The sequence below is a fragment of the Herpailurus yagouaroundi genome, unplaced genomic scaffold (assembly GCF_014898765.1).
Source record: "Herpailurus yagouaroundi ecotype Mexico unplaced genomic scaffold, PumYag 141, whole genome shotgun sequence".
Classification (NCBI taxonomy): domain Eukaryota; kingdom Metazoa; phylum Chordata; class Mammalia; order Carnivora; family Felidae; genus Herpailurus; species Herpailurus yagouaroundi.
The window spans coordinates 22,461,872-22,484,377 of record NW_024412396.1 but is presented as its reverse complement, the minus strand read 5'-3'; the positions used below and the strand labels follow the sequence as shown (position 1 = coordinate 22,484,377).

Below are 22,506 nucleotides of genomic sequence, written 5' to 3'. Positions count from 1 at the left end.
AGTTTTTATCCCATCTGGCATTTATTTTATTTACTTTTTTGTGCAGTGTGAGGTAAAGATCTAATTTAACTTTCTTCTATATAGATAGTACAATTTTCCCAGTGCCAGGTCTTCATGTTTATTTTTGAAAGAGAACAAGAGAAAGAGTGGGGAGGGGCAGAGAGAGAGGGAGACCAAGGATCCAAAGCAGGCTCTGCGCTGACAGCAGAGAGCCCGATGTGGGGCTTGAACCCAGGAACTGTGAGATCATCACCTGAGCCAAAGTCGGCCGTTTAGCTGACTGAGCCACCCAGGCTCCCCTAGTGCCATGTTTTAAACTGTCCTTTCTTGGGGCGCCTGGGTGGCGCAGTCGGTAAAGCGTCCGACTTCAGCCAGGTCACGATCTCGCGGTCCGTGAGTTCGAGCCCCGCGTCGGGCTCTGGGCTGATGGCTCAGAGCCTGGAGCCTGTTTCCGATTCTGTGTCTCCCTCTCTCTCTGCCCCTCGCCCGTTCATGCTCTGTCTCTCTATGTCCCAAAAATAAATAAACGTTGGAAAAAAAAAAATTTAAACTGTCCTTTCTTGAATGAAATATGGCCTTTTGTAGCAACGTGGATGGAACTGGAGAGTGTTATGCTAAGTGAAATAAGTCACACAGAGAAAGACAGATACCATATGTTTTCACTCTTATGTGGATCCTGAGAAACTCAACAGAAGACCATGAGGGAGAGGAAGGAAAAAAAAAAGAGAGGGAGGGAGCCAAACCCTAAGAGACTCCTAAAAACTGAGAATAAACTGAGGGTTGATGGGGGGTGGGAGGGAGGAGAAAGGGGGTGATGGGCATTTAGGACGACACCTGTTGGAATGAGCACTGGGTGTTGTATGGAAATCAATTTAACAATAAATTTCATATTAAAATAAATAAATAAACTGTCCTTTCTTTTCCTTTCATCTATAAAGCTCCTACGTGTGTGTGTGTGTGTATGTGTGTGTGTGCATATCTATATGTATATATGTATGTATACACATACACACTTACATGCTTCTTATTGGTTCAATTAGTCTATTTTGCCTATCCCTGCACTAGTATTACAATGTTTTATTTATCATAGTGCTATCCAATAGGATGGATGTCTCATTTTTATCTTCCTTAGAATTATCTTGGCCATTCTTGACCCTCCATTCTTTCATATTTATTTCAGAATCAGCCTGTCAGGTTCTATGTAAGAACCCTGGTCAGATTTTTGATTGGAGTGACACTGAATTTACAGATCTAAGAATAACTGCCACTTTCCTGATATACAGCCTCCCTATTTAAAAATGTGGGATAGCCTTAATTTATTTAGGTCTTCTTTTATGTGTTTCAGAAATGTATTTTAGCTTTCATAATAAAAGGTATATAAATCTTTTGTTAGACTTCCATACACTTATAGATTTTTTTCATACTGTTAATTTCTTTCTTAAAAATTATATTTTCTGAAAGTTGCTTGTATCTAAGAACTTTATTGATCTTTATATTCTGGTTTATATCTGGCAACCTTGCTAAACTGCCTAATATTTTAAGAATTTTCTGTATATCCTTTTAGATTTTCTATATAAACTATTAATATTAATAATGATAAAGATGGCACAATGAGAACTAATGCTTATTGAGCACTTTACTATGTGAAGTGGTATTCTAAACTTTTCATGTGTATTAACTAATTTAATCTTCATAACACCCTGTGGGGGTAGGTACTAATCTTATAGATTAAAAGAAAAAATGTAAAGAGGGTAAGTAAATTGCTAAACATCACACACTAGGAAATCATAAAGCTGGGATACAGACCCAGGCACTGTGGCTTCCCAGTGTTCTTAATTACCACATTGTACCACATTTTATCGGAGAGTAATGACAATTTTTCTTTATTCCTCTACAAATTTTATTTTATTCTATATTTTACAAATTTTATACTTTTAATTTTGAGCTACACTCTCCCTACACGGGAAGTACAATGGCTCCCAAGTTTTTAGCATGGATTTTCCTTTGCTTCCAGACTTAATATCAAAATGTCACTCAACATCTTTTTTAAGAGACAGATGTCCCAAACTTAACATGCTCAAAACAAAGCTTTTGATTTCTCAGTCAAATCTATTCTTTTCCTAATCTTCTGCTTCTAGGTAAATGGCAGCTCTATTCTTTAAGTTGTTTAGACCAACAACACTGGGCTCATCCTTGACTCCTCTCTTCTCACAAACTTCACATCTAATCCATTAGTAATTCTTTTTGGCTCTATATTAACAACACATGGTGATTACTGATTCTGAAAACTTCGGTGAATACAGAATAAATGGCTTATTCATATTACATTAGCATACATTATAAAATAAAATTACCCATGTTTCCAAACTTCACAGCCACCTTATATATCAGAATCCAACTACTTCTCATCACTTTCATTGCTTCCTTTCTAATACAAACCATATCATCTCTCGCCTTTACAACTTCCATATCCCAATTGGTTTGCTTTGTACCTTACCCCTATTGCTACCAAACCTATTCTCTACATAGTAGCTCTGATCCTTTTAAAGATTGTCAAATCATGCCCCCCTTTTTTTCCCTCAAAAACCTACTGTGATTTCCTATTCCATTCAGAATAAAATCCCAAATTCTTACTATGTCAAGCAAGGCCCCATGTTATTGCCTAAAATTACTCTCCCCCTCACTCATTTCATTGACCTGGATATTTCTCCAATAAGCCTGCTTCAGAGCACTTGTAGTTCTTTTTTTAATTTACTTATTTATTTTAAGAGAGAGAGAGAGAGAGAGCGTGAGCAGGGGAAGAGCAGAGAGAGAGGGTGAGAGAACAATCTCAAGCAGGCTCTGCGATGTCAGCACAGAGCCCAACACAGGGCTTAAACTCAAAAACCAAGAGATCATGGCCTGAGCCAAAACCAAGAATGGGCCACTCAACTAACTGAGTCACTCAGGCGCCTCCAGAGCATTTATACTTTGATTGTTCTCTCTTCCTGGAATGCTCTTTCTCCAGATATCCACGTAACTCCCTCCTTCACTGCATTCAGTTTTCTGCTGAACATTTTTACTTCACAGAAACTTTCCCTATCACATTCTGTCTTCTTACCCTGCCTTATTTTTCTTCATAGTGGTCACTTCTATTCTTATCATTCCTTTATTATTTCCTCTTCTACTAGATTTTGATCTTTAGATTCTAGAACAGTGCCTGCTTCTCAATAAATACTACAGGGATTAGTAATTCAATGTTCAATAGCAATGGTAACAGTGAGCATTTTTGTCTTATTCTAATATTTTACTACTAAATATAGTTGCTATAGGCATTAACAGACATAATTAATCAGGTTAAAAAAGTTATTTGTAGTTTGTTATAACTTGGTAATCATACCAACTGATGTTGAATTTTAACTGCATCTGTTGACATATTTATATGGTTTTCTTCCTTCTATCTGTGATAAAGTTAAAAATACAAGATACCTAAAAGGGTACTTAAAAGTTAAAACTGCTATGGAAAATAATGGTCTTCTGCTAACACAGTACTTCTTAATGAAAAACATTTTTAATTACTTGGTATTAAAATGCTCATCTCCACCATGAATTTCTAAACTCTCTAATTTTCATCAGTCATATATATGTACGAAGATTATTAAACTAACATTTTAGGGTTACAACTATGAAAAAAATGTTATTAAGATTTTTATTAAAAATATAACATGTTTTTCTTTCCTGTAGTGAATATAATTACACAAAATAATATATAAGCTAGATTTGGAAACCTCCCTTAATATTTATAAATCTTTTACATCCAAATTAAGTTGGAATTTAAACCTTTATCTTGATGACTATTAGTTGTCCCCAGGTACTGTAAGTCAGAGTCCACACTGCCAGTTTTCCCACATATCTGTGAAAATCCAAGTTGTCCACATTTCCCAGAAACATTTGTCTGATGAGTCCCAGTACTGCCTTTGGAAGGAAGGAAGGAAGAGAAAAACATAAAAGTAAATGTTAACTTTACTTCATGAATACATCTAATTTCAGAAATACTGATTTCATTTGTGTGGGAATAAATACAGGGGTAAATGTACAGTAAGCCAGGCAGGAAGAAAGGGAAAGTTTTTGCTGTTGGTATATCTGATTGGTATCAGGGGTTAAAGAACAGAAGAGAGAGTGGAAAAGTACAAAGAAAGGTATATTGAAAAATACACATAAAAACAGTTTCTTCCTACATGTTCCCTCCTCTCACTATGGAACGTTTCCCCAGACCTGACTTTCCTTTTTTTTTTCCCTCAAGTTTTTATTTAAATTCCAGTTAGTTAACATGCAGTGTACTATTAGTTTCAGGAGTAGAATGTAGTGACTCATCACGTACATACAATAGCCAGAGCTCATAACAGCAAATGCCCTCCTTAATTCACATCTCCCCCCCGCCTTCCCACTGGTAACCTTCAATTTGTTCTCTATAGTTAAGATTCTGTTTCCTGATTTGCCTCTCTTATTTTTTCCCCCATGTTCCTCTGTTTTGTTTCTTAAATTTTACATATGAGTGAAATAATAATGGTATTTGTCTTTCTCTGACTCAATTTGCTTAGCATAATATACTACAGCTCCATCCATGTCATTGCAAATGGCAAATTTTCATTCTTTTTGATGGTTGAGTAATATTTCATTGTGTGTATATACCATATCTTCTTTATCCATTCATCAGTTAATGGACATTTGGGCTTTTCCCATAATTTGGCTACTGTTAATAATGCTGCTATAAACACTGGGGTGCACGTATCCCTTCAAATCAGTGTTTTTGTATTCTTTGGGTAAATACCTCATAGTGCAATTGCTGGATCATAGGGTAGTTCTATTTTTAACTTTTTGAGGAACCTCCATACTGTTTTCCAGGGTGGCTGCACCAGTTTGCATCCCCACCAACAGTGTAAGAGGGTTCCCCTTTCTCCCTGTCCCCAACACCTGTTGTTTCTTGTGCTGGCTTTTCTTCTTCCCAGTATTTGTAGTACACATTGCACAAAAAGTTGTACCGCAGAATTATACTTTCTTTCCTAACATCTAACACAGCATTCACATGGTTTCCAAGCTTATTTCTAAGATCTCTTTCCCTCTACCTTGGCTAGATAAGGTTATCCCTGAGCAAGGGATCCCTTACAGTTCTATGTATGGGATTTTAAAAATTATCTCCCTATATTTTAAGCCCCTTTATCCTTCATGTACCAGACATCTTCTAAGTTAATTCTTATCTCCATGCTTTGATCGTACTTTCTCCCTATCTGTAACAGTCTCTCTTGCCTCAGTGTCAATCAATCACAAACCTTTCCCTTCTTTAAGGTCCAGCTCAAGTCCAACTTTTCCTGGAGCTTTCCTAAACCACTTCAACACCTATCACATTTTCCTTTCTTAAATCCCTAAATAGTACTTACAATTCATATCAGTCTAGCATCAGGTTTTATGTTGTCTTATTTTCTAGTTATTTTAAATCTGTGTGACTGGATAAGAGCTCTCAATGGTACAGAAAGCATGAGCCTTATAAAAATCGAAGTAATGGTATGAGCATAACTGGATATATTCTTGAATTTCTTTTTCTCTATTAAATAGACATTGAACTACACAATCATTATAACAATCATTTTTGTGTAAAAATGTTATGGAATTTTACTGCATATATATATATATATAGTATATATGCAGTATATATATATATATACAATTATGTCAAAGTGTCCATTCTTATCAGATCTATAACAAATATTTATTGAATCTGAATTGTCTACTAGATTATAAATTCTTTGAGCTCTTGAATGAATTATTAAGTTTAGAGAAACCTTTAACTTAGTTTCAACATGTCTATTACCTGAACCTTTTACTTACCAGCTGCACACACAGGAAGAGAGTCTGGGTTATAATCCCGACTATTCTGAAATAAGTTTCTTGACACTCTTTTTCTGCTAAAACATAAATCATCATTGACTGGCATTCCTGGAGAGGGCTTTAATTTTGGAGATGGGATGAAATCATATGCTGAAAACTATGAGAAGAGGATAATAAATTAACAAATTTGTGTTACATCTACTTGGTAATAAATATGAAAGAATAACTTAGACCCAATTATGAAATTCAGACTAAAATAAAAATATTAAATTTATCAAATATACAATGAAACAAATAAACATCCACATATAGTATGGTAGGTACACCAACAGTATTTTTCATTCCATGATAGAAATGCTAATTTTGCCTCCTTATTACTTTATCCCATCTCTTTCCTGTACCTTACATTTGTTTTAAATGTTTATTTATTTATTTCTGAAAGACAGCATGAGTGAGGAAGGGACAGAGAAAGAGGGAGACAGAGAATCCCAAGCAGGCTCTGCGCTGTCAGCACACAGCCCAATGTGGGACTTGAACACACAAACGATGAGATTATGACCTGAACTTTAAACCAAGAGTCAGACCTTAACCGACTGAGCCACTCAGACTCCCCTGTACCTTACTTCCTTAAGTACACATCTGGCAGCTAGAAAGGAAAGAATGTAAAGGGACACACATCTAAAAAACAAGTTGAGTAGAGCAAAGCACATTTCTCATTCAGCAGTGTAGACTATCACACTATGCTATTCTTGAGCATTAAATAGTAAATGGTAACTGAAGGTCACTGAACCAGCAAGCACCCCACTCTACTAGTCTTACTTACTATAGAATACTGATAGTAACATCAAATAAAAATATACACATGGTAACCTATATCATGGTTCCCTCAGGAGGGAACTTTTAATTAAAACTGAGTACATGATACTTTATACAAGTCTAGTACTTCATAGTTTCCAATTTTTTTCACGTCTCTTTTGATCCTTAAGGTACAAAAGTGCCAGAATAGAATTCTGAAGTAAAAGAACTAATCATAGCTAAAGAACTAAATGAGAACATTATTCAAGTGTTCAAGACTTCTTTACCAATAATGAGCTCAATTGTTCTAGATCATTTCACACTCAATGTGGCTACAGCATTAAAAAAATTGAGTGAATATGCCTGGCTGACTCAGTCAGAGACCATGCAACTCTTGATCTTGGGGTTGTGAGTTTGAGCCCCACATTTCATGTAGAGATTACATTAAATAAATAAATAAACTTTAAAACTAAAAAAAAAATTAACAAAAATTGTACTATCTATATATTTATTTGGAGCTTACAGACACAATCAAATCTAGACATGTGGTAAACTATCAGCCTTCTCAATATGCTTCTTTGCAAACTTTGCCAAGTATCAAACAATAATGAGAAACAATAAAATTAAAGATATCTATTTGAAAACTTCTTAGCTACTTAACTATGAACTACCAGATCCTCAGATAACATGTTATTCTTCACCAAATTTGTGAAAAACCAGTTAACACTTTCAAAAATTAACCAAGAAAATATCAGTGAAAAATAAACAATGCCCCAAATGAAAAAGACCCGATTTTACTTTCTCAAAGTATATTACAATTTCTATGACTGATTATATAGTAGTTTGTATTAAGTGTAATAAAAATGAAACAAACTGTGGTCAGCTCCTGATTAGATTGATTAAAAGAACATACTAAGTCCATTAAAATAGTGAGAAATCCAGAAATAATCCTACAGTATGGAATACATATTAGATTTACTCTGTGATTAATTTCTGCTTAGAGAACAGAACATTACTGTACATGCCAGATACATACAACAACTAGTGGTGGTGGTGAGGATGGGAATGAGAATACTGGGGGCGGTGGTAGTGATGGAGAATGTGTGTGACTGTGGAATTTAAGAATGCAGAAGTCAGTCAGAGATTAATAAATTTTGCTATGGAAAAAATATGCACATATCTGAAGGTAGACTACAGGACACACCAATGAGACCCTTTTTCGTTTCTCTTAAAAGTTGACAAATGATTTTCATGGATAAACTTTCATGGGACTAAATAATGAATTAAAGAAAAAAGGAAGTAGGGCACCTGGGTGGCTCAGTCGGTTAGGCATCCGACTCTTGGTTTCTGCTCAGGTCATGATCTCATAGTTTGTGGATTCCAGCCCTGAGCTGGGCTCTGTGCTGACAGTGTGGTGCCTGCTTGAGAGTCTCTCTCTCCCTCTCTCTCTGCCCCTCCCTCACTTGCTCTCTCTCTCAAAAAGAAACAAACAAACTTAAAAATAATTTTAAAGAGAAAAGGAAGTTAGGGTGAAAGAGAAAAAGTACAGATATATTTTGAAAGAGTTGAAAACTAATTTTATAAAATGTGAAGCAGTCTGTTGAGAGTACCTTAGGACTCTTAGAAACATGGACTGTTTTCAGTCTTTGAAGTTAATATCTGAAATGTAATGCATTTAATTCCTTAATTCCTTAGAGTTACAGAAAGTCAAAGTATTATAAAATGTAAGCTTCACACTTGATGTTAACAACAATTTGAGATTTAGAGTCTTATTATCTTAATCTTGCTACTGTTAACTTTTCATTTGATTCCGTGTGTGTGTGTGTGTGTGTGTGTGTGTGTGTGTGTTTTCAAGTAAACTCTACTCCCCAATGTGGGGCTTGAGCTCATAACCCCAAGATCAAGAGTTGCATGCTCTACTGGCTGAGCCATCCAGGTGCCCCAATTCCTTGTATAATTTTTTAACAAAAGGATCTTTTTAAAAAATATTTTTGGAGGTGTGCCTGGCTGCCTCAGTCGGTAGAGCATGCAACTCTTAATCTTGGGTTGTCACTTGGAGCCCCACATTGTGTATAGAGATTACATACATACATGCATACATACATCTGAGCATACACTGCTCATAAAGCCTCTTTCTGGTTCCGACTAGAACTGAACACATGGACAATAGTTTCCACACAGATGGCAGCAGTGGAGGAAATGGGTTTTGATTTCATGACCTATTATATAATTTCTGCCAGATGACAGTATCCTGGGCAGATGGCAGCTAACTGGGAATCTGCAATCTCATTTCCTTATTGGTGTGTTCTGTTTATGTTTGTTTTTAAATGTGCTGATATAAGCTCCGTTACTCTAATAGCCAGAGCTTTCTTTCCCCATCCAAAGCTTAAGGTTTCTTCATGTTTACTTATAATGGGGCAAAAATACCTGTCAATATCTACAAAAATCAAATTCCTATACCAAAGATGAAAGGAAACAAGATCTTAACGTTCAATGGTCAGCTTTCTTCAGTTTCTCTAAATAAATGAGTAACTGCAAGTTAATATTAATTTGGAATTCTGAAGCAAAACAAAGGACAGTAAAGAAACTTAATTATAAATTAGACACTCAGAAAAATGATGGTTTCCAAAAGCCAAACAAAACAATATTTAATATTTTCTAAACTTCAAGTAAGTTTAGCTTTTTTAAAAACAAAGAAAACTCAATGACTTTATTGTACAAGATACGGACATTAGAAATATAATATCTCTCCAAATTCCTGCAAATCACAATTCTTAGTCTATTAGTTATCTTTGGCCATATAATGCATTATCCCAAAGTATAGTACCTTAAAACAATGAACATTCATTATCTTTCTTTCTGTGGATCACAAATTTACAAGTGGCTTAACTGGATGGTTCTAATCTCTTGAGGCTGCAATCAAGATATCGGCTAGGCTGCTGTCAACTGAAGCCCTAACTGAGACTGGAGGATCACTGAACTTCACTCCATGGCTACTAGCAGGAAGCTTCAGTTCCTTGCCATCTGGGTCTCTCCAGAGGACTGCTCATGATACGGCAGCTGGCTTCCTCCAAAGCAAGAGATTCGAGGAAGACACAACCAAGATGGAAGCTGCAGTGCCTTTTTATGACCTAGTTTTTGAAGTCACACACCATGATCTCTACTTTATTTGTTAGAAGTAAGTCATTAAGTCAGACACATACAAGTAGAAGGGAACTGGATTGTAACTCTTCAAGGAAAGAATCTCAAAGAATTTGTGGTAATATATTTAAAACCAACATACTCAGCAATGATGAATCTAATGGTGATTAAGTGTTTTTGGGTTTTTTGGCTGCTTTATCATAATTACATTCTCGAAGTTCTTGGAGGGTAAAATTTTTCCATTTTATGAATACAAAATATTTTTTGAGCAAACAGATTGATATATCATGTCTATGTATAGACTGTATTAATCTATCAGAATAAAATAAACTGCAACAAGATCTTATTTCAGTTAGCATACTAAAATCATTATTAAAAGGGTGAGTGCTTATTTCACATTAAATGAAAAAAACCCAGAGACTTCTGAGATTTCTTTACTTTTTATAATTTGAATGTACTGTGTAAGGAAAACAATGGTCTTGCCACAAGATGTACATTCAAGGGAAAACAAAGACTAGCTGTGAGTTTAATTAATGTCCTTGGTTAACAAAGAAAAAAAAATGTTCTTAAACTTTAAAGTTTTAATATCTAGTATATAATTAATTATACAGGAAAAGTTCATATAAAATCCTTGGACAAATAAAACTCACTTAAAAACAGCTATTTGTCTTTGCCCAGATTTTATCACCATGTAAAATAATATTAATATGATATAATTGTTTGTTCAAACTTGAACCTATCTCCTCAGGAAAACCCTAACTAACTTAAATTTCTCAAATGTCCTCCACTGGCTTCACTTCTCAAAATATAAAATTGTAAAATCATGAGTTCAATTAAATTTTATAATACATAATATCTTTATTAAAAGGGATCAACTCCTGGGGCGCCTGGGTGACGCAGTCGGTTAAGCGTCCGACTTCAGCCAGGTCACGATCTCACGGTCCGTGAGTTCGAGCCCCGCGTCGGGCTCTGGGCTGATGGCTCAGAGCCTGGAGCCTGTTTCCGATTCTGTGTCTCCCTCTCTCTCTGCTCCTCGCCCGTTCATGCTCTGTCTCTCTCTGTCCCAAAAATGAATAAACGTTGAAAAAAGAAAATTTAAAAAAAAAAAAAAAAAAAAAGGGATCAACTCCTATAATGCCATAAATCCTACAATGATTAATATATTACCTTGTGTTGTAGTTTTCAAACCCTTAATGTTATTTTAGACTAATATAAAATTGAATTAATGAAAAATCTTTACAATTTCTAATTAAGATAAAAACTCAAATCACTGATCATCAAATATGTTTTTAATTTACCCTTTTCTCTTATACATTATAGAATAACCATCAAATAAACAGATTAAAAGATCTATAAATACCTTTGGATGACATTAAATACATGTTTATTATTGCCACTTAAATCACCATAAAAGAATATGAAATGTGTACTCTTAGAATGAAAGATAATTCTTGGTTATATGACTTTTTTTTTTTTCTGCATCTATGAGGAAACACAGCTGGTTTCTTTGTGTAAGGTTGTATTTAATATATACAGCTGACATGGCTCTAGGTAAAAAAATTACAGAGAGATAAAAATATGTACACAAGAAGGGGTGTCTGGGTGGCTTCGTCAGTTAAGCATCAGACTCTTGGTTTTGGCTCAGGTCATGATCTCACGGTTTTTGAGTTCAAGCCCCACATTGAGCTCCACGCTGATAGTGTGGAGCCTGCCTGAGATCCTCTCTCTCTGCCCTTCCTCTGCTCTCCCTCTCTCTCTGAAAAATAAATAAACTGTAAAAAAAAATGTATACAAGGCAATGGATACATGCTGTCCATTTATCAAGGGCACTGTTACAGCTTTTTTTTAAGGTGAAAAAAAACATGTAAACATACATTACCTTATTTAATATGTTTTTAAGGTTTATTTTTTAAAATTTATTTTAAAATTATTTTTAAGTTTTTAAATAGATCGTCCACACTGAGAATAGATATGCTTTGGTGCTGTTCAGGATTTTGACAAGCATTAAAACTAAAAGTTTTTCGGGGCGCCTGGGTGGCGCAGTCGGTTAAGCGTCCGACTTCAGCCAGGTCACGATCTCGCGGTCTGTGAGTCCGAGCCCCGCATCGGGCTCTGGGCTGATGGCTCAGAGCCTGGAGCCTGTTTCCGATTCTGTGTCTCCCTCTCTCTCTGCCCCTCCCCTGTTCATGCTCTGTCTCTCTCTGTCCCAAAAATAAATAAACGTTGAAAAAAAAAATTAAAAAAAAAAAAACTAAAAGTTTTTCAAATTCTTTAAACCTTCAATAAAATCTAAAAGAAAAAAAAAATCAGGGGCTCCGGGGTGGCTCAGTAGGTAGAGCATGTGACTCTCGATTTTGGGGTCATGAGTTCAGTCCAAGGGTGGACACAGAGATTATTTTTAAAAAATTTAAAAAGAAAAAAGAAAATCAGTGAGTACTTCTTGGAAACTAACATCTATACTGACATCAGATATGCTTTCAGGATTGTTCATGGTTTTGACATGCTTAAACTAAGAGTTTTTCTCCTTCAGACACTCCAATCATATTTTAAAAAGAAAATCAAAAACTACTTATTAGAAACAACTGAACATCCAAGAAAAGCCTCATTAGAATGAATTCACAACAAATACATTACTGCAGGTTAATAAGTTTTACCTTCAAATTTGTCATATTAAGTATTCTAAACCTTTCCCATATTCTTCAGATCCTGGACCCATAATTTTCCATTTTCAGCTTACCTCTTAGTTTACCAGAATATGGAAGCTTAATATTATTAGAGCTGCTCTCAAAATGTGGTTCACAAACCAGAGCATCAGCAACACCTAGGAGCTTATTAGACATGTAGTCTCAGATCCCATCCCAGACAAACTGAATTAGATTCTGTATTTTAACAAGATCCTGAGTCAATCCACATGCACATTAAAGTTTAATAAACACTTGTTCTAGAATCACATCTTCCTTTTTTTTGACTAAAAACAAAATGCACCCTTCTTGCTATCTCGAAATTTTTCTGTATCCTTAGTCACCCTCCTTTTTTCTTTCATTTCCAGAGGAAAAAGACTTCCTCCTCTGTTCCACAGCTAAGCTCCCTATATAAACCTGTGTTCTTGACTCATTCAGTCCTTATTTAGGACCCATTAATTCCTTGCCTCTCTTTCTCAAATATGGTTACAGGGACCAAATTGTAAGCATTTTTCATATCTAACATCTACCACAGTACAAGGCACAGAGTAGGTATGTTGAATTCATAATTGGCTCCTTTTTCTGCCTCTCTCAAGTCAAGCGTCTCCTATTTTAAAATAAAACACAGTAATAACTCATCCTGCTATATCCTGCGTGGTCTTTTCTTTCACTGCCAAACCCTTAAATGTCTTCTCACTTAACAGATATTTATTGATACTAATTGCGGACACAGCACTATGGTTAGTACTAATGCAAAAACAAAAACCAAAAGAAACAGTCCCTATCACCCCAGTGCTTACCATCATTGAGAAAGAGAACATGGCTCACATGTGCTAAACAATGATAGAAAAAAAATGCTAGGCGGTGCTTTAAAGAGTAGATTATAAGCTTGCACTTGGCTTCACACATAGTGGATGATCAAAAAGATGTTGAAGAAATGCTTACTGCCTGTATTCCTTATCAACTCACTTCATAAACTTTTAAATTCAGTCTCTATGACATTCTTCTAAAACCACTCTTTTCCATGTCCCAACGACCTTCCTATAATCAAATCTTCCACCCTGAAAAAGCTACAGAGCTAGTAACTGCATACACATGAAGCAAGTATGCTCTTTATTTTTCATTCTAGTTTACTGACTACTATGTCTCTTACCACACTGTATAGAAATCTGTTAGGAAAAATATAGCTAATATGGTAGTCAGCTAGTGAGGCCTGATCAGTGACCCCATTAACCCATTAAAACACTCATAAGAAACATAAAAAGAGATGCAAAGTTAAAATACCACAGGAACATGGTTATCAGTGATTTGATGTGTTAGGGCACAAAAATAATCAACTAAATGGTGGAAACAATAACAGAATTTAAAAGTTTAAATATTCAAAAAGTAAGAGAGCAGTTAGACCATGATATTATATGATCTAATATTAAATAGTCACTAAAGATCCTTCTACAGATTATTCAATATTAAAGAAAAAAATGTTCATGGTAAAGTAAGTGAATAACTAAAAGGGGGATGTTCATTTTCATGCCTGAAAAAAGAATCAGGCAACAGAACATTCAGTGCACACCTCTCTCAGAAGTGGGATTACTACTAGAAAAATCTAATTTACTTCTTTGTGCTTTTTTATATTTTCCAAATTTTCTATAAGTACACATTAACTTTTTTATAATCAGAAAAATTATTAAGAGGAAATTCAGGAAGATAAAGTTATTAAAAATTATTTTACAAGTAGCAGGCTGAATATGTAAGAACAAGTCATGTTTCAGTCTTCCTTCTCCTTAATCTCTCCTGCATTTAGTGGTACAGATGTATTTTCTCAAACTTTCTGCTTCACTTCTAAAACTTTGTTTTTTCTTGGTTCTCTTCCAACTGTTAGGCACCTCTTTCTTTGCCTTATTTGGTTCTGTCTCATATATCTCTTCCCTAATTGGGGCTGTATGCCAAGACTGAGTCCTAAGCATACTGCTCTTGCTCTATATACCCTTCACTGGAGAGTCTACCCACTCTCAGTCTCAGCAAATACTTCTCAGTATATGACTTCCAAGATTTACATCCCTGGTTCTTTCTTTGTCTCTGGATAGTATTTTTCAAACTCAACTAGAATATTCTATCTTGTTCCACCTAAAATTCATTTTCTACCTAATTAATTTCCTTGTTTGGGGCCTTCTTATATGTATTCATGGATTTTATGCATTGGTCACCTCATGTAAATCTTAGTTCTCTCTATCTCCCTCTCTCTCTTTCCCCCTCTACTCTAACACTTGGTCACGAAATGTTTTGAAACATCTCTTACATCCATTATTTTCTTTCTAGTCTAATCCTGATACCCTGCTAATCCTTACAGATCTCAACACCTCACACAAGCAGTCTAATTCATAAGTCTAATTAATCTCCTAAATCTGTAATCTCTAGCTCTAGAAAGAAAGAAAGAAAGAAAGAAAGAAAGAAAGAAAGAAAGAAAGAAAAGAAACAAAAGAAACAAAAAGTACAACCTACACATTTCTGTTGTTATGATGAATTTTCCTAAAGCATTGCTTAAAAAAAAAGAAAGGAGGGGCGCCTCGGTAACACAGTCGGTTGAGCATCCAACTCTTGATTTCGGTTCAGGTCACGATCTCACAATTTGTGAGCCCTGTGTAGGCTTTGCACTGATAGTGTGTAGACTGCTCAGGATTCTCTCTCCTCTCTTTCCCTGCTTCTCCCCAACTTGTGCGCGCTCACAAGCTAAACTCTTTGGTCTGACATTCAAGAGTTTCCAATGTAGCCCTGCTTCCCTCTTGTAAACGTATTTTCTAACACTACATTACAAAAATCATCTAAGCAAATGAGTCTACTTTTAAAATGAGCTACAGAAGTACATAAACATTCATGAGTTTTTCTGGAAGCTTTGCTGTTTAATGTAATTAACCAAGGCTATATGTGGACAAGACAGAAATAATCAATTAACAGCAGACTGGAAATGTTAAAGCAGAACTTGGGCAAGAGCCAACACTTAACAGATCAGGGGCCATGACATTCTAGAAAAGGCAAAACTATGGAAACAGTAATCAGTGGTTGCTGGAAAGGAGGGAAGGAGTGATGAAGAGGCAGAGCACAGAGGATTTTCAGGGCAGTGAAACTATACTCAATGATACTATAATGGTAGATACTAGACATAGATTTGTCCAAGCCCACAGAATATACAACAGGAAGAGCAAATCCTAATGTAAAACTACAGACTTTTGGTGTTAATATGTCAATTTACATCAACTGCAATAAACATACCACTGTGGTACTAGTGCAGGAGACTGTGCATGTGTGAGGGCAGAGGAGATAACAGAAATCTCTGTACTTTCTCTTCAATTTGCTATGAACCTAAAGCTGCTCTAAAAAATAATGTTTATTAATTAAAATACATACATACTTCAAAAACTGCTCACCTAAAAATATTTAATACCTGTCCTCAAGATAAATTCCAATGTAGTTCTTCTACAAACCATTTATGAGCAAGAAAGTATAACTTAATTTCTGGGATATGTTCTTTCATTTTTATTTATTTTTAAATATTTATTTATTTATTTATTTAGAGAGTGTGCCTGCAGGTGTGCAGGGGAGGGTGAGAGTGAGAGCTAGAGTGAAAGAGAGAGAGAGAGAGAGAGAGAGAGAGGAAGAACATGTGAGCACGGAGGGGAGGGGCAGAGAGAGGGAGAGACAGAATCCCAAGCAGGCTCCATGCTTGTCCACACAGAGCCCCATGTGGGGCTCAATACCATGAACCATGAGATCACGACCTGAGCTGAAATCAAGAGTTGGATGTTTAAGCAACTGAGCCACCCATGTGCCCCAAGTTCCATCTTTTAAAAGCAATATATATCTACACTGGAATTTAAAAAATGCATTTATTTTCAGATTCTTGGTGCTTTGGCCAGCACCAGAATCATCTTCTTTTTAAAAAAATATTTATTTATTTTGGGGGAGGGCAAGTGGAGGAGGGACAGAGAGGGGGGGGACAGAGGATCCGAAGTGGGATCTGCTCTGACAGGCTGACAGCAGCAAGCCCGATGTGGGGCTTGACCTCATGAACCACAAGATCATGACCTGAGTGGAAGTCAGATGCTCAACCAACTAAGCCACCCAGATGCCCCCAGAATCTTCTTGATACATTAACATTTCAGTTTTGACACAGAACAAGCAGGATTAAGATCAATGCTTAAAGAAACCCATTCATTGCCAGGTAATGTTTATAGTACACAAGAACAACCATATAACTAGATTATGTAAATCTGAAAATTATTGTTAAAAATAATTTGGAGCTAGAAAGAAGGAAAGAATATTTAGTTTACCTCCATCCACTTGAGTTCTACTGCAAAAATACAAACTCCTTATTTGTAATAATGATCTCTGTATTTTTGCTTCTGATTGTATTTCTAGTATCTTCTGCTACCTCCCACCAGACAGTTTCAGCAGTACAGAAACTCACCATTTCTTATTAATTTGCTAAGTCCTTCATAACTCTGTCTCAACATACATTCCTCCCATCTGGAATTCACCAGAACCTGTCCACACTTAAGCAAACTTCTACTCATCTTTTATCACACTGTTTAAATCATAATAACTCAGAAAACAATTTAAGAAAAGTTTGAAAACAAAACTCTGTGGGATAATTCTAAGCAGAAAAAGAACTGCAAAGAAATCTTGAACTTTTATCGCTTCTCGGCCTTTTGGCTAAGATCAAGGGTAGAAATCTTGAACTTTAGTAGGTAGTTGTCATGTTTTTGGTGTAGTAATTATATTTTGTACATCAAAGAATACAGTATATGAATAAATATGACTGACACTGGGAACCAGGGTTTTACTGTGGGAGAAGGAAGATATGGACTAAAGGAAGATAAGGAAAAACGCTGTAGTGCTGGATTTGAACCGGAGGTTATCAATATGATACAAACACACACACACACACACACACACACACACACACACACACACACACAAAGGTACTACCTGGTTCTGTCCACTGAAATGACCAATCCACAATAGTAAACAATAGTGATGAATACATTTATACCTAGACTTTGGTTTTTAAATTCTGCTCTTAACTAAAAAAGCAGTTTGAAAAAATGGCTGATTCCAGGTCTGACACAAGAAAGGTACAAAGTAAGCCCGGGAATCTTGTATGATTAAGAATGTGTTCAATGACTAAGGAGTCACGTCAAAGGACATAAGAATCAGCCACTGCTCAACTTAGAGCCAATTTTAGCATCAAAAGAAATACTGATGTACTTCACACAGAGAATAAAAAAGAATGCCAGATAACAAATACAGAAGAAATGTAAGAATTTTTTTAAAAATTACCCTTTCTTTGTAGACCTTGATGTAATAAATGATATAGGTTTGGATCACTATTAGATGCTAAGAACAGTGGCTGAAAGGTTTTTAGGTTATTTATACAGTCTCAAAGTATCACCTTACAGATCATGTGCTAATTATACAGAAGAAAATAAACCTTACAAGACAGTGATCTGGTTATCACTACATTAACCAAGTAGTAAAATTTAGCTCACCAGTAGTGACACAACTTGATATTATATGTATCATGTGATATAATGTGAACTTTACAGTATCTCCCATGTAACATTTTTGCTAAAATTGTTTATCTTGATTGAATGTATTCATAAAGAAACAATCAGACAAATTAAGGAATGTAGGAAATTCTACAAAATGACTACTTGAGACTCTTCAAATAAGTCAATGTCAATAAAAAATAAACAGGTAGACATATTGTTCTAGATAAGAGGTATATTAACCAAGTGAACCTTGATTGGAACCTAGGTGATAAAAGTAAAACAAATACTATAAAACATTTTTTACGGGTTAATTGGAGAAATTTAAACACAGACTATATACTAGATATTACTGAATTACTATTGATTTTTTGAGGTGTGATAATAATATGATAAAGGAAAACGCCATACTTAGAAAATAAATGTAGAAATATTGAGAAATGAAATATCAAGATATCTGCACTTGCTTTCAAATGATTCAGCAAATATGAAGCATATATGAAAAAATGACAACTGACAAATATAGATGAAGTAGATGGGTATTCATTGTACAGTTCTTTGAAGTTATCTGTAGATTTGGAATTTTCAAAATAAAAACTGGAGGAAAAATCAGTTCAGATGTCACAACTTGGAAGACTTCTTGGAACTTCTTGGAGGAATTCTTGGAACTTTTCTAGTAGAATTCTTTTTTCTATTTTCAGTATTCCTACGGATTCTTTATATTTCTCCTTTAGCACTTAACAAATTTGAAATTGCCCATTTACAGGTCTGTCTTTCTACCTAAACTTCAAGGAACCAGCTTCATCTTCATTATTAGAAGTCAGCTCTTTATCTGACAAGTACTAAATACTCAGTGTTTGTGTATGGATGAGATAATTGACATACCAAGTTGACAGGCCCAAACTGAAATCCAAGTATTGTCATTATCATATTGTGCCTCAAATTCAATGAAATCCATCAAGCAGTAAGCTTATTAAATGTTCCTACATGATCTGTACCATTACAATAGATGTCCACATCAGCTTTCAAACCGACTTAAAAAAAACCAGCATAACAACCCTCTAGCAGTTTCACCCTTAAGTCATTACAAACCTATTTTCATTTTAAACTCTTTCTAGTTTCAACTCAAGGAAATTAGAAAAGATGCATACCTGTTCTATATCCTTGGGATTGGAGGTCTGGTTTTCTCCCATGACTCCAGACTGCTCATTTTCCCATGGTAATTTATTTTTTCCTTTTCCTGCACTTAATACCCTTCGGGTACATATGGTTGGACTGTAAGATCCATAAATTTGCATGCTGTCCCTTGTGTGGTCACCACAATGACAGTGTGCACTCTGAGTTCTGTTACCAGCCAAAAGCCAATCTGTATCTGCTCCATGTGCCAAATGACTTGACCTACCCTGGGCAGATGATGGCATAAGTATTGCATATTCCACAAATCCCTGTTCTGTTAACCTTGGGAGGGTTTTCCTAGCCAATCTGGCCTGCACAGCATTCATCACTCCATCTCCATTATCTTGCAGTTCAACAGTATCCACAGCTTTGAAAAGGATGCTGGTTTTACCTGAGCCCATTGACGATGCCAACACAGCAAAGGCTTCAAGAGCTGCTTGGCGTACCCTGCGTTTGCTATCTACGAGAGCTGGGGCAAGATCAAAAGACAGTTTGGTTAAGTCAAAATCTTCACTTGGATAAGTCAGGAGGGAGCAGATGCAAATGTTCACTACCTCCTCTCTCACTCTGGAATGCTTATGTTTCAGATGTTCCAGGAGTAAACAAAGCACCTGTTGAGGACCTACTTCCTTCATTAGCTTGAGGAAGATTTTCATGTATTCTTGTTTGATTACCAACTTGTTATCTGCCAGCACTTTGACAGAAGCTGCTATAACTGGTCCCAAGAACTGTTGTACCTGCTCTCCAAGGCGAATAACCAGTAAATGCAGGACCTGAAGTGTGCCATGGACCACTTTGAAGTTTGAATCGTCTAACAAATTATACAACAAGCTAATGAAACCGACAAGACTGGAATGAGGGGTAGAACTAGGGTTAACTCTTCCCATCACCTGTTTTAGTTCCTCAACAGCCTGAGTCCGGTTCTTATAGTCTTCCTGGTCTAACAACCTTGAATGAAGCTCTTGAGGAATAATCCCAAATTTAAGATTGCTGTTGGAAACAGTCACTGCATAGGGGAGAGGATCTTCAGGAAATCCAGAGGCTTCAAGTTCCAAATAATAAGGAACCTGACTTCCAAATTGAGACTCCAGGCGGCGATTGTAGTGTCTCCTCAACGCAGATGGCAGGCGAGAGATATAGGACTGAAATCTCTCTTGGCCAAGTCGTTCCCCAATTTGCTGAAGTGCAGAGAAAGCAGTCTCAGATTCTTCTTCTATCTCCTGATCGCCAAGCTTTCTGGCTAAGGATATTATTACCTCGGTGAGATCTAAGCTGAGCAACAAATCCTCAGGAGTAAGCAGGATGGGGAACAGTAGTGCTGTGGAAGCTCGAAGTCGGGCGTCGGTACTTTCCAGTCCCTGTTGTATAAGCGTTCTCAGCACCTGTCCAGAACTACGTTTCAGACAGACATGTAGGATTTGTAGCGCATCTTTCCGTAGGGCTGGATTCTCTTCTCTTAAGGAGATAACAAGTTGAGGCAGAAGTGCTAAGCTAAAGGCCTCTTCCAGCTGGCCTGCCTCCCCCTGACCCCGGAGAACGTCCGAGAGGAGCTGCAAGCAGAGTCGCTTCTCATCACTAACTCCTTCCACAAGCACTCGGCCCAAGGCCCGATACAATGCTTCCTTCCGTCGGGGGAAGCCAAGTCGACCGCCCCGCCGCGGCAAAGCAGCCTGCAAAGCCTGGAAGGCCTCGGAAGGATCTGGCGCGGTCCGAAGGAGTTGAAGAAGCCGAGTCTCCTCTTCGTCTCCCCCTGCCAAACCACCTCCAGACCCAGACCAACCACTTGTGACTGCCTCCGCGGGCATCACGAGGGTCGAGGCCAGAGGTGAAGGTGTCGGGAGGCAGGAACCGTGGTCTCCGGCAGCTCCACGGCAGTAGTTTTTCTCGCCTCTCATGGTGCCCCCACCTCGACTATCATCAGTCTCTGGGGCGGAAGGACGACTGCAGCTCTGGAGGCGATAGGCACAGAGGGCTGGAAGGTGCGGCAGCAGGAGCAGCGCAGAGGGCACAGCCTCCATGGAGAGTCGTCAGATGGCAAAGGCTGTAGGAAACCATCGTCTTTGAAGGGCTCGATGGAGCCCAGCCTTCCAGGTTTCTCTACAAGCCACAAGCTGTAGAGGAGGGAAAGGAACAGCTTCAGTTAGCTGCCAAGCCGCTCCCAACTCCGGGAGGCTGCCTTCTGCAAAATGGCCCCTGCCTGAGCCCCAGACCCCACAGCAGCCACCGGGCGTATCCAGGGGCACCACGTGACCAAACCGATCGCTTCCATGGTGATATACCCAGCGCGGACCTCTTGACCCGGAACTCAACTTGCCGTGTTGAATGCTGGGTCCTGTAGTCCACGTCGGGTGTTACGAATAGGCAGCAGGATCCTGGAAAAGGAAGTGAGAACATTACGACGGTAGCAAACGTCTGTAGAGCGGAGAAGGCAAAGCAGCGTGAAGGCATTAGACGGAAGTGACGTTCTCGCCGCGAGCGGAAGTTCCCCTCCCCACCGGAAAGAATTGGGGTTTGACTGGGGACAAGCAGGGGGTCCTACCCCGACACCGCTGGCCTGCGACTTCTCTTGTTGTTACCTGCCTGATTCCGGGGACTCAGGTATTTTCCTTTTGCTGTCCTCCTGCGGCGCGGGCTTTGGCAGAGTTTTGCCGGAGTGACGCTGGTGCTGCAGTAAGAGGTAAAGAAATGAACAGGAGCAAGCAGGGAAAAAGACGACATCTTCTTGTGCAGGGCTTGTTATCGTTGCAAATGCGTTGCTTTCTACAACCCTGAGTTAGTGCGATCCTTTTGTCCTGAGGCCCGCGTACCCTGACAGGAGATTCGGACCAAGGCCAAGCTTATAGCTCGCGTACTTTTTTCAAATTCTGGTCTTTGGGCCCTTATTCTCCCCGCCCTACCCCCTTCCTACTTCGCTTACACGATGGTCTTGGAAGGTTGATGATTTTTTCATTTTTCCTTAATCTCACCACTTTAAATTCTCTTTTAAAACGTACTTAATTTATTTTTCCCTGTAGCTCCCACCTCTCCCTTAGACGTTCTCAAAGGCCCCTAATGCAGTTCCTTTATGAGACTTACCTCCTTCCCTCCTCCGGCGCCCTGTGCCATCCCAACCTCCCTGCAGGATCCTTGCGCGTGTCTGCAGCCCTTCAGTCTCCTGGAATCCCGAGATTGCAAAGACATTTCAGTTGCGGTTGAAGGCTTGGCATCACGGTTCTAAGAGAACTGCCCTGTAGATTTACGGCTAATAATAGACATTTCTTTTTTTAGGCGAACTGTGAATTTGGTGAGCGGTTGTTTCCTGTTGT

At 37.6% G+C, this 22,506-nt stretch overlaps 2 protein-coding genes across 7 annotated transcripts in view; one reads left to right on the top strand and one right to left on the bottom strand.

Moving 5' to 3' along the window:
* TOGARAM1 (TOG array regulator of axonemal microtubules 1) overlaps positions 1–21,540 on the bottom strand; it is a 74,344-nt gene extending 52,804 nt beyond the window's left edge. For 3 of the 4 annotated variants that reach the window (XM_040477030.1, XM_040477031.1, XM_040477033.1), the window contains exons 1-3: positions 19,177–21,540; positions 5,866–6,022; positions 3,820–3,954 (exon numbers count right to left, since the gene is read on the bottom strand). In XM_040477030.1, coding sequence (XP_040332964.1) covers positions 3,820–3,954; positions 5,866–6,022; positions 19,177–21,219 — 2,335 coding nt within the window. In that variant the 5' untranslated portion in view covers positions 21,220–21,540. The remainder of the gene's footprint in view (positions 1–3,819; positions 3,955–5,865; positions 6,023–19,176) is intronic. The other variant, XM_040477032.1, reaches the window with a different exon arrangement.
* A 111-nt stretch (positions 21,541–21,651) lies between these two features.
* Positions 21,652–22,506, top strand: part of KLHL28 (kelch like family member 28) — a 35,282-nt gene continuing 34,427 nt past the window's right edge. For 2 of the 3 annotated variants that reach the window (XM_040477037.1, XM_040477039.1), the window contains exon 1: positions 21,652–21,799. The gene's annotated coding sequence lies outside the window, so the exon portion shown is untranslated. Of the gene's footprint in view, positions 21,879–22,506 lie in introns of all 3 variants that reach the window. The other variant, XM_040477038.1, reaches the window with a different exon arrangement.